General features: G+C 51.7%; 1 protein-coding gene across 4 annotated transcripts in view; it reads left to right on the forward strand.

Moving 5' to 3' along the window:
• Positions 1-12,811, forward strand: part of CTNNB1 (catenin beta 1) — a 224,098-nt gene that overhangs the window by 148,115 nt on the left and 63,172 nt on the right. For all 4 annotated transcript variants that reach the window (XM_033930447.1, XM_033930448.1, XM_033930446.1 and 1 more), the window contains 2 exons: positions 1,137-1,295; positions 1,392-1,511. In XM_033930447.1, the coding sequence (XP_033786338.1) occupies positions 1,137-1,295; positions 1,392-1,511 (279 nt within the window). The remainder of the gene's footprint in view (positions 1-1,136; positions 1,296-1,391; positions 1,512-12,811) is intronic.

Here is a 12,811-nt window from a genome sequence, read left to right on the forward strand (position 1 = left end):
TTGGTGGGCCGTGGCCCTTTTCTGCCATCATTTTCTATGTTTCTATGAAATTACTTGTAGTGGGAGTTCCCGCACTCCTCTTCTTTTGTTTCCTGATTGTGCTAGATCGACCTAGCTTTGCTACTTACTGAGCATCATGGGAAGTACACAGGGAGATATCCTGAAGAGGAGGGGACAAGTTTGGTTTATGTGCCTTGTAGCCAGGGCTAAAGAGAATACAAGATCCCTCAAGTTCAGCCTCCAGAGGAGATTTACAAGAAGGAAGATTAGCAGAGGTAAGAAACCTAATCTTTCATTCTATAAGCAAGAGTAGGCAGCACCAGTCCTCAAAAACCCCAAGCAGTTGTGTTGTATAGTATAGCCAGTGCATGCAAATGCATTTCAATCATATGCAACTCAAGCATATTCAGTGTGGATATCTTGAAACACAGCTAGCTTGAGGATGAAAGTTGCTTACTCTGTTCTATTAGGTTGAAATCCTTCATAAACTATACTGCTTCTTAAATACTTTCTGTTCTCTATGGCAATGATATAAACAGAGTAGTACAGTAAAACCTTGGCTTTGCGAGCATAATTCGTTCCAGAAGCATGTTTGTAATCCAAAGCACTTATATATCAAAGTGAATTTCCCTATAGGAAATAATGGAAACTCAGATGATTCGTTCCACAACCCAAAAACTTTAATACAAAATACTATACATACTCGTATTGCAAGACCTTGCTCGTTTAGAACAGTCACTACACTCCTGCAGCGTCAGAGAGAAGAACCATCGGCTCAGTTGTGATGATGTGGCACGTGTATACTGTATGTACTCGTATTGCAAGACTTGCTTGTTAAGAACAGTCACTGTACTCTTGCAGTGTCAGAGAGAGAAGAACCATCGGCTCAGTTGTGATGTGTATACTGTATCTACTTGTATTGCAAGATATTGCTTGTATATCAAGTTAAAATTTAATCAAATGTTTTGCTTGTCTTGCAAAACACTTGCAAACTAAGTTACTTGCACTCCAAGGTGTTGCTGTATAACATAGATCTTCATGTATCCAAAGGTGGTTTTTCAACCTGAAATGCTTCATTATAAAATTTTATTTTGGAAGTTTTAATTTTGTGGTAAAGTTTAATTTATAACTTTTAGGCTACTGTTGGTCTGATCCGTAACCTTGCCCTTTGTCCTGCTAATCATGCGCCTTTACGTGAACAAGGGGCAATTCCCAGGCTGGTTCAGCTACTGGTCCGAGCGCACCAAGACACTCAGCGACGCACTTCCATGGGTGGGACACAGCAGCAATTTGTGGTATGTACATTTAGTTGACCTTCTAAAAATGCTGGGAGGTTAATGTTTACTGTAGGCTTGAAAGTTTCTCAGTGTTTTGTTTAATATTGCCTTCAGGAAGGAGTTCGCATGGAAGAAATAGTAGAAGGCTGCACGGGAGCCCTTCATATCCTGGCACGTGATGTTCACAATCGAATAGTAATCAGGGGTCTAAATACCATTCCATTATTTGTGCAGGTAATGTTTCTCTCCCCCCTCCCCTTTTTAGTGCATGATCTTGCATGCAGCATGAGATCCTTTTATTTTTATTTTAGAATATTGTATATTTCCATCCAGAAAGAGACATAGTCCACGTTAATGAGGAGCCAATAGTAAATACAAGTAAATAGAAAATCAGAATTTAGATAATCCATCATAAGACTTGCCAAAAATCATTGGGAGGATTCCAAATTATTCCTCAGTAATAACTTTATGAATTAAAGGGTAAAAATCTATGAAGCTGCCTAGGATCAAAATATACATAATAAACATCCTTAGGATACCAGACATTTACAGGGGAACTGCAAAAAGAAAGTACCTCCAATTGCAGTTACTTTGGCTTTCAGTTTAAGAAATTCCTTACACTGCAATTGAATTGACTTATCGCATCTGGAAAAATCTGGACAGTGACCATAAAACTGCATCTTTCCTAGGGAAATAAAGCTCTAACATAATAAATGACAGCAGATAAAGATCTAAACACCCTATCCTGTCTGCTCAATCACACGCACTATAAATTCATGATTAAATTCTATTTTTTTCTTGTATACAGACCATAAAAGTCTGCCCAGTACTGTCCTTGGGTTCTAACTACTGGAGTTGCTATCAAAGCTCATTCTGTATCGCTTGGTAGACTGGTATAGTCCTTATGAATGCTACCAGCAGGTGGAGACTGAGAAAAACTTGTATATCAGGATATCTTCCCTTCTTGCAATCCAATCCAGTCTTCCTCAGTCTCCATTAAAGCAGGTAGGAAGATTAATTTGGCTCCCCTCTTATTACTGTTGGAATTTTGTTTAGGACTTCTGGGTTCCCCTTTTGTGTCGGATAGAGCTTGGACAGATCCTGTTTGGGGATCTGTCAAACTTCGGGGGTGTTAAACTCGGCGGGTCTCGTGCTGGGTCCCTCCTCCCACCTTCCTCCACCCCACATTTTTGTAGAGGTGCCTCAGCCAGTAGCCTGGCCCCCTGGTTGGTCAGCCTTCCAGCTGGGGATTTGTTTGCAGACAGGTCCTTCCTTTTTGCCAAAGCTTGTCTTAGCTTTCCATGTCAATAAGGACATGTTTGCCTGCTTTTCAGCTGGCAGGTTCCAGAACTCAGGATCGCCTGCTGAAAAAATTGGATGTGTGCAGGGTGCTCCTAAGTTATTTGGAGGTCACTGACTAGTTTCGGATCTCTGACCATCTGTTTGTGTGACTCATTCATTTAAGCAGGGTGCTCCCGCTTTTAAGGCCATGATATCCAGATGGATTCGTAAAGCCATTTCATCATCTTATATTCTGGCAGGGAAACAGTCTCCTATTTCCGTCAGGGCACATTCTACCAGAAGTGTGGCTTCGTTGTGGACTGAAGCTCGAGCTGTTCCTCCTGAAGTTTGTAGGGAGGTCATGTGGTCTTCACTTCACACATTTGCCAAGTTGTACAGAGTGGATGTTGCTGCCAGGCAGGACTTGGCCTTCAGGTCCTCGGTCTTAAGGGCCGGCACAGCAAGCCCACCCTAGCTTTTTTAAGGGGGTCTGCATTTGTATGTCTTTGTTGTCTAGAATGTCTCGCCTATTGCACTGGAAAAAGAGGTTATGTACTAACCATGGTAAGCTCTTTTCCAGTAGATAGGTGAGACATTCTAGACTCCCTGCCCTGTCCTTCCTGTGCCTGCTTTTAGTTTTCAGTCTACTTTGTTTCTCCAAGCTGATTCTTGGTGACCAGCCAGCCCTTCGGGGTTGTGAAGAATCTCTACATATACTGTATTCAACTTGTTCGGAAGTAGTTTCTGAGCTCCTTTGAAGTCTGTGTTGGCAGTTAACAGTACTGTTTAGTTGTTTATGAGCAGAACAACAGTTTAGCCTGTAGTTACTGGTGCTTCTATTTCACATGTGTAAGTGCCTTTCTGTGATTGGGTACTGACTGCTAGAGGGTGCTAAGCTGATCTGTGAAGTACTCTGGAGGCTGAGCGAAATATCCAGTGTGGATTCCTTCTGCCGTCCACGTGAGTATGGGGAAATAACCCTGTTGTCTAGAATGTCTTACCCATCTACTGGTAAAGAGCTTACCAGCTTATCTCTTTATCAACTTTATCAAATAGCAGCATCATCTTCAAATATCTACACAACAAAATACCCAGAAATAGAAGGCAAAAAATAGAAAAATTCAAAATATGACTAGTTTTAGCTTGTAATTGATTCTTACACAAGACTGTCTGACCTTAATAAAGGATATTGCTTTAATTTTTCTTAAGACCCAACTTGTAGGGTCTAATTTGCAATTTTGAATCTATAGTGGCTACCATTATCCAATTCAGAAAATTTATCTAGTCTGCTAAGAAAGATATAATTGCTGTGCAGTTGACTTAATCCACCCCATCAGTCTTAATTACCACTTTCCAGATGTCCTATAAAGTAATCTCATTCTCATGTGAAGATTAGGATCTGTCCATTAGGTTAGGAAGCATAGGGAAAGACGGAGATAGGACCAAGATGTCTTAGTTAGTATAGCATATGTAGATATCACACTCTGGGAGGGAACACCAGTTAGGGAAGATCCTATACAAGGAAAGGATGTGTTGGTGGTTGCTCCATTTCTCAGAAGCACCAGAGGTAAATGACCCATAAAGGGTGGGAGAACTCTTTAGGCAGCAGATGTCTTATCAATTGGATTTCTAAGCTTCAGCATTCTGGAATCTTTAACCTTAACTTTGTGCTTCACCATAGTATTACAAAAGCAATACAAATAATTCAAGGACTTTAAAATGTTGAAATGGGTGGGGTCCTCAGTTACTCCAGAGCTCCTAAGGGGCTCTTTGGATACTTTCTGCAGTCCCAGAGCTACTTTTTAGATCTTCCAGCAGTGATGGATAATGTCAGATGCTGTCTCCTGCCATACTGAGCTGGCTTCAGCAAGTGCTGCTCCAAAAAAAGGACCCTGGCAAGGTAGAGTACAGGTGCTCCGCCACAGCATGTGTTCTAAGTGTTAGTCATGTTTACAGTGACTATATGAATTTTTATTCCAATCCCTTAGTGTTCACAGCAACAGGTCTCACCAATTGTTTTATGATAAAATATCACTGTTGGCTGGAAGATTGTATATCCCAGGACAAGCAGGCAGCATATTCTCACATGTGGGTGACGTCATCTACGGAGCCCCAGCGCGGCAGCTTTTCAAGCAAACTTGATTGAAGTTTCAAGTTTGCTACACTGCACCACGCATGTGCATGCCTTCTTGCCCACTAGAGGGCGCATCCCACCTCGTGGTCCTCAGTTCAGTTTTTTCCGCGGAGCCAGAAGCCCTGTGGAAATTGAGGTCCTATTTTTCTGCCTTCTGACACCGCGTCTGGGTTATTTAGCTTGGTCGCTGTGCTTTATTTGTTGTTTTTCCTTCTTGGCCGTCGTTTATCGTCGAAAAAAAAAAAAAGGTTTATTTCTTCCGTTCGGCTCCAGGGGCTCCCGGGAGCCGCGGCCGCGGGACATCGTTGGTTCCCGGCCTCTTTCTTTTTCATGTCCCGTCCCTCGACGGGCTTTAAGAAATGCACCCGGTGTGAGCGGTTACTATCCATCACTGACCCCCACCGGTGGTGCTTGCTCTGCCTTGGACCCGAGCATCCGACTAATTCCTGCGATCGGTGTTCCACTCTTCAGGCCAGAGCGCTCCGTCGACGCCGCACCAGGATGGCGGAGCTTTTCACGGTTGACTCCGCGCCCGGGAAGGCCTCGACGTCGGCCCTGGCCTTGACCTCGGCGCCTTCGGCTTTGCCGCGTCCTTCGACCTCGAAGCCGACGCCTGCGACCAAACCTGCCTCGGGTAAGTCCTCTTTTCCATCCCCGACTCCAGGGTCATCGAAGAAGCCATCCTCGAGCTCCTCTGCGGCGGGTGGGTCATCCTCGGCCCCGCCCAGGACTCCGGCCACTAATGCCCCGAGGGAATACTCGAGACCGAGGTCGCCCTCCAGGGAGCATCCCCCAGCCTCGGACCTGCCTACCATGGTCGGGATCCCGGCGTTCCAGGACCTGCTCCGAGCATTGATTTCCTCGGAACTGTCTGGCGCCCTTGAACAACTGCAGCGGGCTGCGACCTCGACTGCTTTGACCTCGGGGGCGCCGACCTCGGCGACCTCGGTCTCGACCCCCTCGGTCTCGGCTACCGGGGCACCATCGACCTCGGCCTCGACCTTACTCTCGACCTCGACCTCGGGGGCCCCGCCTGAGAGCAGCGTTCGGCCCCGGGACAAGGTACGCAGAGTGAGACGGATTTCCTCCTCCTCCTCCTCGAGGTCCTCCCGGGGTTCCTCGCCCTCGGGCCGGCCTCGGGCGAGGCGTCGCCCGAGGAAGCCGAAGCGTTCGCGAAGCTCTCCTCGGCGATGTGGTCGCTCCTCGCCGCTCGGGGGCGAGGCCTTGCGGGTTTCGGAGCTTCGTCTCGATAACCCGAGGCTTCTCCGTTCCCCTGAGAGAGGGGGTTCTCGTGACTCCTCGCCGAGGAAAAGGGGTTATCCCAGGACAAGCAGGCATGATATTCTCACACATGGGTGACGTCATCTACGGAGCCCCAGCGCGGACAGCTTTTTAAGCAAACTTGCTAGAAGTTTCAAGTTTGCACACTGCACCACGCATGTGCTAGCCTTCTCGCCACTAGAGGGCGCATCCCCACCTCGTGGTCCTCAGTTCGTTTTCATCCGCGGAGCCAGAAGCCCTGTGGATTATCTGTGCTAATATTGCCTTCTGTCGCCGCGGCTGTGTTGCATTTTTGACGCGGTCGCTGCGTTTTTGGTTTATTTCTTTCACTTCTTTCTTTCTTTCTCTAAAAAAAAAAAAAAAAAAATTTTTTTTGTTTTCCGCGCTCCGGGGGCTCCCGGTAGCCGTGGCCGAGGAACCTCGCTTGTTCCCGGCCTTGTTTTGGGCCCATGTCCCGGCCCGTAACGGGATTTAAGAAGTGTGGTAGGTGTGATCGACTTTTGTCCATCACTGATCCTCACAGGTGCTGCCTGAGGTGTTTGGGGCCCCATCACCCGACAGCATCGTGCCCTAAGTGTGCCACCTTCCAGAAACGGGCTCTTAACCGTCGAAAGGCCCGTATGGCTGATCTCTTCGCCGTTGATACCCCGGCGGGGAAGGCCTCGAGCTCGGCCTCGGCTTCGGCCCCGGCCTCGACCTCGGCCTCGACCTCGGACCCCTCGGTTCCCTCGAAGCTGGTCGCTTCGCAGAAGCAAGCCTCGGGTAAGTCTCCACTTCCTTCCTCAGCTCCATCTGTCAGGAAGCCATCCTCGGGCTCTTCGTCGGCGGGACCGTCGGCCTCGACCCAGGCCAAGGGATCGAAGGGGGGCGCCCCGAGGGAATACTCGAGACCGAGGTCGCCCTCTGCGGAGCGCCCCCAGGTATTGCCCCAGGGTCTTACTATCCCGGTATTCCAGGAGTTGCTTCGTGCTTTAATCTCCTCGGAGCTCTCCGGGGCCATTGAGACTTTGCAGCAGGCTTCGGCCTCGACTTCGGTCTCGGTGGCCCCGCAGTTGGTGGCCTCGGGCACCGGCCTTTCAGCGGCCGAAGCTCCCTCGGCCTCGACTACGATGCTTCCCTCGGCTCCGACCTCGATGACACAGCCTGAGGTCAGTGTGCGACCCCGAGACAAGCAGCGCCGGGTTCGCCGGATTTCCTCGTCCTCCTCCCCGAGGTCTTCACGGGGTTCTTCACCCTCGAGCAAGCCCCGGCCGAAGCACCGCCTCAAAAAAGCCAAGCGGGCTCGAGCCTCGCCCCGAAGGAGTCGTCGCTCGACCCCGCCCGAGACCGAGGCACTGTGTGTCGAGGATCTTCGCCTCGACAACCCCAATCTGGTACTAACACTGGAGGGTTCCCGTGCCTCCTCACCGAGGCGGAAGGGACGGACCTCCAGGCCCCGTACCCTGGGGGGTTCCCCGAGGGGGTCTCTTCGGCGGGCTGTCTCCCCGACCCCTTCGAGGTCACGGGATCGTGCTTCTTGGGGTTCGGGGTCTGGGGGGCAGTTTGGCTATTCTCGCCAGGCATCTCCCTTTGACTCCGCTGAGAAGTCTCGGTCGCCCTCCCCACCGGCACGGACTACTTCTTTTTCGAAATTCGTCCATGACATGGCGAAGGCTTTGGGGGTGGACCTGGCGGCGGGGTCCATCTATACTAAGGAATTTTTGGAAGAGCAGGATTCCCCTGCCCCTCAACGGGAATCCCCCCGCCTCCCGCTTAACAAGGTCCTCCTTCAAACCTTGCTGCGGAACCTTGAGGCCCCTCTTACAGTGGCGGTAGTGCCCACCAAGATGGAATCCAAGTATCGGACACTTCCCCCTAAGGGGTTTGAAAAAGGACAACTTTCCCATCAGTCACTCTTGGTTGAGTCGGCTCTTAAGCGCTCGCAGCCCTCGAGAGTCTCGGCTGCTGTCCCCCCGGGGAGAGAGGGACGGACCCTAGATAAATTTGGCCGTCGCCTGTACGCGAATTCCCAGATGGCCACGAGGGTCCTCAACTATGCTTTCGCCTACTCTTCCTATCTCAGGTCCATGGTCAAGGATCTGCCGGAATTTCAGGGGCTGATCCCGGAGTCACATAGGGAGAAATTTGCCTCTTTTGCGTCCAACCTATCCCAGCTCAGATTTTATCTGTTCCATGCGGTGTATGACGCCTTTGAGCTCGCCTCGAGGGTCTCGGCTTGTGCGGTTGCCATGCGCCGGCTGGCCTGGCTGCGGACCCTCGAGATGGACCCCAACCTACAGGAGCGCTTAGCCAATCTACCCTGTGTCGGGTCGGAGTTGTTCGACGACTCCCTGGATGCGGCTACCAAGAAGCTGTCTGAACAGGAGCGCTCTTTGGCGGCTCTCGTTCGCCCGAAGCCTAAGCCGTTGCCTCAGAGGCCATTCAAGCAACCACCTAGGCGGTATCCTCAAAAAACGACGCCGGCCTTTTCGAGACCTCCGCCTCGACGTCCACCCCAGGGGAGAGGGGGGCCCCCCAAGCCCGCTGCGCAGGGGACATCTAAGCCGGCACCGTCCTTTTGACGGGATGAGCGGCAGGGGGCTGGCCCCCGCCGCTTCGGCATCCAACCCCCTCCCCATCGGGGGTCGGCTCTCGGCTTTTGCCAGGGTCTGGTCAGGGATAACGTCGGACGCATGGGTGCTCCGGACCATCTCAGAGGGCTATTCATTAAACTTCTCAAGACAGCCTACCGACATGCCCCCCGGGGCGTGCCCGCCCAATCGGAGCCAGTTGGCCCTTCTCCGAGAGGAAGCCAGGGCCCTGTTGAGCCTCCGGGCGGTCGAAGTGGTGCCTCTCGACCAGCAGGGCCAGGGATTTTATTCCCGTTACTTTTTGGTCCCAAAGAAGACTGGGGACTTGCGCCCCATTTTGGACCTCCGGAAGCTCAACAAGTTCCTGGTCAGGGAGAAGTTCCGTATGTTATCGCTTCCGATTCTATATCCTCTGTTGGACGAGGGGGACTGGATGTGCTCCCTCGATTTGAAGGAAGCGTACACCCATGTTCCGGTGCATCCCGACTTTCGGAAGTTTTTAAGATTTCAGGTCGGGGACTTGCACCTACAATACCGTGTACTACCCTTCGGCCTGGCTTCGTCTCCTCGGGTATTCACGAAATGCATGGTGGTGGTCGCGGCTGCTCTGCGTTCCCGGGGGTTGCAGGTCTTTCCCTATCTGGACGATTGGCTGATCAAGGCCCCGACAAGGGAAGGAGTTATTTCAGCGACCCAACAGACTATCACGCTTCTTCAGGGTCTCGGGTTCGAGGTGAACTTTCCCAAGTCTCACTTGCAGCCGACTCAATCCCTCCAGTTTATAGGGGCCGTGCTGGACACGGTTCTCCTCCGTGCCTTCCTTCCTTCTCCGCGACTGGAGGCCCTGCTTCGCCTGGGCCGGCAGGTTGCGCAACTGCAGGTAGTGTCGGCTCAACGCATGATGGTGCTTTTGGGGCACATGGCGTCGACGGTCCAAGTGACCCCATTTGCTCGGTTGCACCTGAGGATTCCTCAGTGGACCTTGGCCTCGCAATGGCGTCAGGACCGCGACCCGCTATCTCGACGTTTGACTGTGACTCCGTCCTTCAGACGCTCGCTCCGTTGGTGGACCAACTCTACAAATCTGTCCGGAGGTTTGCTTTTTCGCGTTCCTCCGCATTGCAAGGTCCTGACCACGGACTCTTCGGAGTATGCGTGGGGAGCTCATCTGGACGGTTTGCGAACGCAAGGCCTATGGTCGGCCGCGGACCGTCGGTGTCACATCAACGTGTTGGAGCTTCGGGCCATTTATCTGGCCGCTCGGGCCTTCTGTCACCTCCTGCACGATCGAGTGGTTCTCGTTCGGACAGACAACCAGGTGGCAATGTATTACGTCAACAAGCAAGGAGGGACGGGCTCTTGGCCTCTATGCCAGGAAGCCCTGCGGCTTTGGACATGGGCCGTCTCTCAGAACGTTTTCTTGCGGGCGGTTTACATTCAGGGGGAGCTGAATTGTCTAGCAGACAAACTCAGTCGTCTCCTCCAGCCACACGAGTGGTCGCTGAACTCCCGAGTCCTACGCGAAGTCTTCGACCGCTGGGGGACTCCTCAGGTGGATCTGTTTGCTTCGCCCGAGACTTGCAAACTACCCCTCTACTGTTCTCGGATGTACTCCCGGGACCGTCTCGAGGCCGATGCTTTTCTTCTCGACTGGGAGGGGAGGTTCCTTTATGCGTTCCCTCCTTTCCCTCTGATTTTGAGAACGTTGGTTCATCTGAAATCGACCAAGGCCACTATGATTCTCATTGCGCCTCGCTGGCCAAGACAACACTGGTTCTCCCTGCTTCTTCAACTCAGTGTCAGGGAGCCTCTGCTTCTGCCTGTCTTTCCCTCTCTGCTGTCTCAGAGTCGGGGTTCGCTGTTGCATCCCAATCTTCAGTCGTTACATCTGACCGCTTGGTTCCTTTCCCCTTGACTTCGATTCCAGTTTCTCACTCAGTGCGGGAAATCTTAGAGGCCTCTCGCAAGGTCTCGACTAGGCTTTGCTATTCCCAGAAGTGGACCAGATTTTCTTCCTGGTGCTCCACCAACCACCTTGAACCGGGTTCTGTTCCAGTGCCTTCGGTGCTGGAATATCTGTTACATCTGTCGAATTCTGGTCTGAAGACGACTTCCATTCGAGTGCATCTTAGTGCCATTGCTGCATTCCATCAACATCTCGAGGGTCGTTCCCTCTCTCTGCATCCTCTGGTTTCTCGTTTCATGAGGGGTCTTGTGAATGTTCATCCTCCTCTCAAGCCTCCTCCTGTCGTATGGGATCTTAATGTGGTCTTAGCTCAACTGATGAAACCGCCTTTTGAGCCGATCGATAAAGCTCTCCTTAAGTTTCTTACTTGGAAAGTAGTCTTTTTGATTGCGCTCACGTCCGCTCGTCGGATTAGCGAGCTACAGGCTTTGGTTGCGGACCCTCCTTTTACTGTATTTCATCATGACAAGGTGGTTCTTCGCACCCATCCCAAATTTTTGCCTAAGGTTGTGTCTGATTTCCACCTCAATCAGTCCATTGTTCTTCCGGTATTTTTTCCGAAGCCCCATTCTCATCCTGGTGAAACGGCGCTTCACACGCTTGACTGTAAGAGGGCGTTGGCTTTTTATCTCCAACGTACTAAGTCTCATCGGAAGGTTCCTCAATTGTTTTTGTCCTTTGATCCTAATCGGGTAGGACATCCGGTTTCCAAGCGTACCTTATCCAACTGGTTAGCTGCTTGTATCTCTTTTTGCTACGCTCAGGCTGGTCTCCCGCTCTCGGGTCGAGTTACGGGGCACAAGGTCAGGGCGATGGCAGCTTCGGTTGCTTTCCTCCGTTCTACTCCTATGGAGGACATATGTAAAGCTGCCACCTGGTCTTCGGTTCATACGTTCACCTCCCATTACTGTCTGGACTCCTTGTCCAGGAGTGACGGCCGGTTTGGCCAGTCGGTGTTACGTAACCTGTTTTCCTAAATTGCCATCCTCCCACCTACCCTCTTTCTGGTTGGCTTGGAGGTCACCCATGTGTGAGAATATCATGCCTGCTTGTCCTGGGATAAAGCACAGTTACTTACCGTAACAGGTGTTATCCAGGGACAGCAGGCATATATTCTCACAACCCGCCCACCTCCCCGGGGATGGCTTCTTTGCTGGATATGGAACTGAGGACCACGAGGTGGGGATGCGCCCTCTAGTGGCGAGAAGGCTAGCACATGCGTGGTGCAGTGTGCAAACTTGAAACTTCTAGCAAGTTTGCTTAAAAAGCTGTCCGCGCTGGGGCTCCGTAGATGACGTCACCCATGTGTGAGAATATATGCCTGCTGTCCCTGGATAACACCTGTTACGGTAAGTAACTGTGCTGCGTGCCTCAGTCCCTCGGACGCCTGGGACGTCTCCCAGGGGTTCTTCGAGGCGGAGACGTTCCCCAACCCCCTCGAGACCATTAGATCTGGCCTCATGGGGCTCGGGGTCCGGTGGGGAGCCACGTTATTCTCACGAGGCGTCCCCCTTTTGTTCGGCGGAGAGGTCGAACTCCCTCCCCGCCTGCCAGGCCGTCCTCCTTCTCCAGCTTTGTGCAGGACATGGCCCGTGCCTTGGGCCTGGACCTCATGGCTGGGTCGCAATATACTAAGGAGTTCCTCGAGGAGCAGGACCTCCCTGCTCCCCCAAGGGAATCCCCTCGGCTGCCCCTGAATAAGGTCCTTCATCAGACCTTGCTTAAGAACCTGACTTCACCTCTTACAGTCGCAGCGGTGCCGTCCAAGATGGAGTCAAAGTACAGGACGATACCACCCAAGGGGTTTGAGAAGGCTCAACTCTCCCACCAGTCTCTACTGGTCGAGTCTGCGCTCAAAAAGACGCAACCCTCCCGGGTTTCTGCGGCGGTTCCGCCCGGCAGGGAGGGTAGGACCCTTGACAAGTTTGGTCGTCGCCTCTATGCCAATTCTTTCATGGCAACCAGGGCGTTGAATTATGCCTTTACCTTTTCCTCCTATCTGCGTGGCATGGTAAAGGATCTGCCCCAATATCGTGAGGCCTTGCCGGACTCCCGCAAGGAAGGGTTCGACAGGTTTATGTCCAACCTGTCTCAATTGCGTTTGTACCTTTTTCATGCGGTGTACGATACATTTGAGCTGGTATCGAGGGTGTCGGCCTTTGCGGTAGCTATGCACCGGTTGGCGTGGCTATGCACCCTCGATATGGACCCAAACCTGCAGGAACGACTTGCGGACTTGCCTTGCGTGGGGTCCGAATTATTCGATGAATCCCTGGAGGTGGCGACCAAACGGCTCTCGGAA

This window comes from Geotrypetes seraphini, chromosome 2 (assembly GCF_902459505.1).
Source record: "Geotrypetes seraphini chromosome 2, aGeoSer1.1, whole genome shotgun sequence".
NCBI lineage: Eukaryota > Metazoa > Chordata > Amphibia > Gymnophiona > Dermophiidae > Geotrypetes > Geotrypetes seraphini.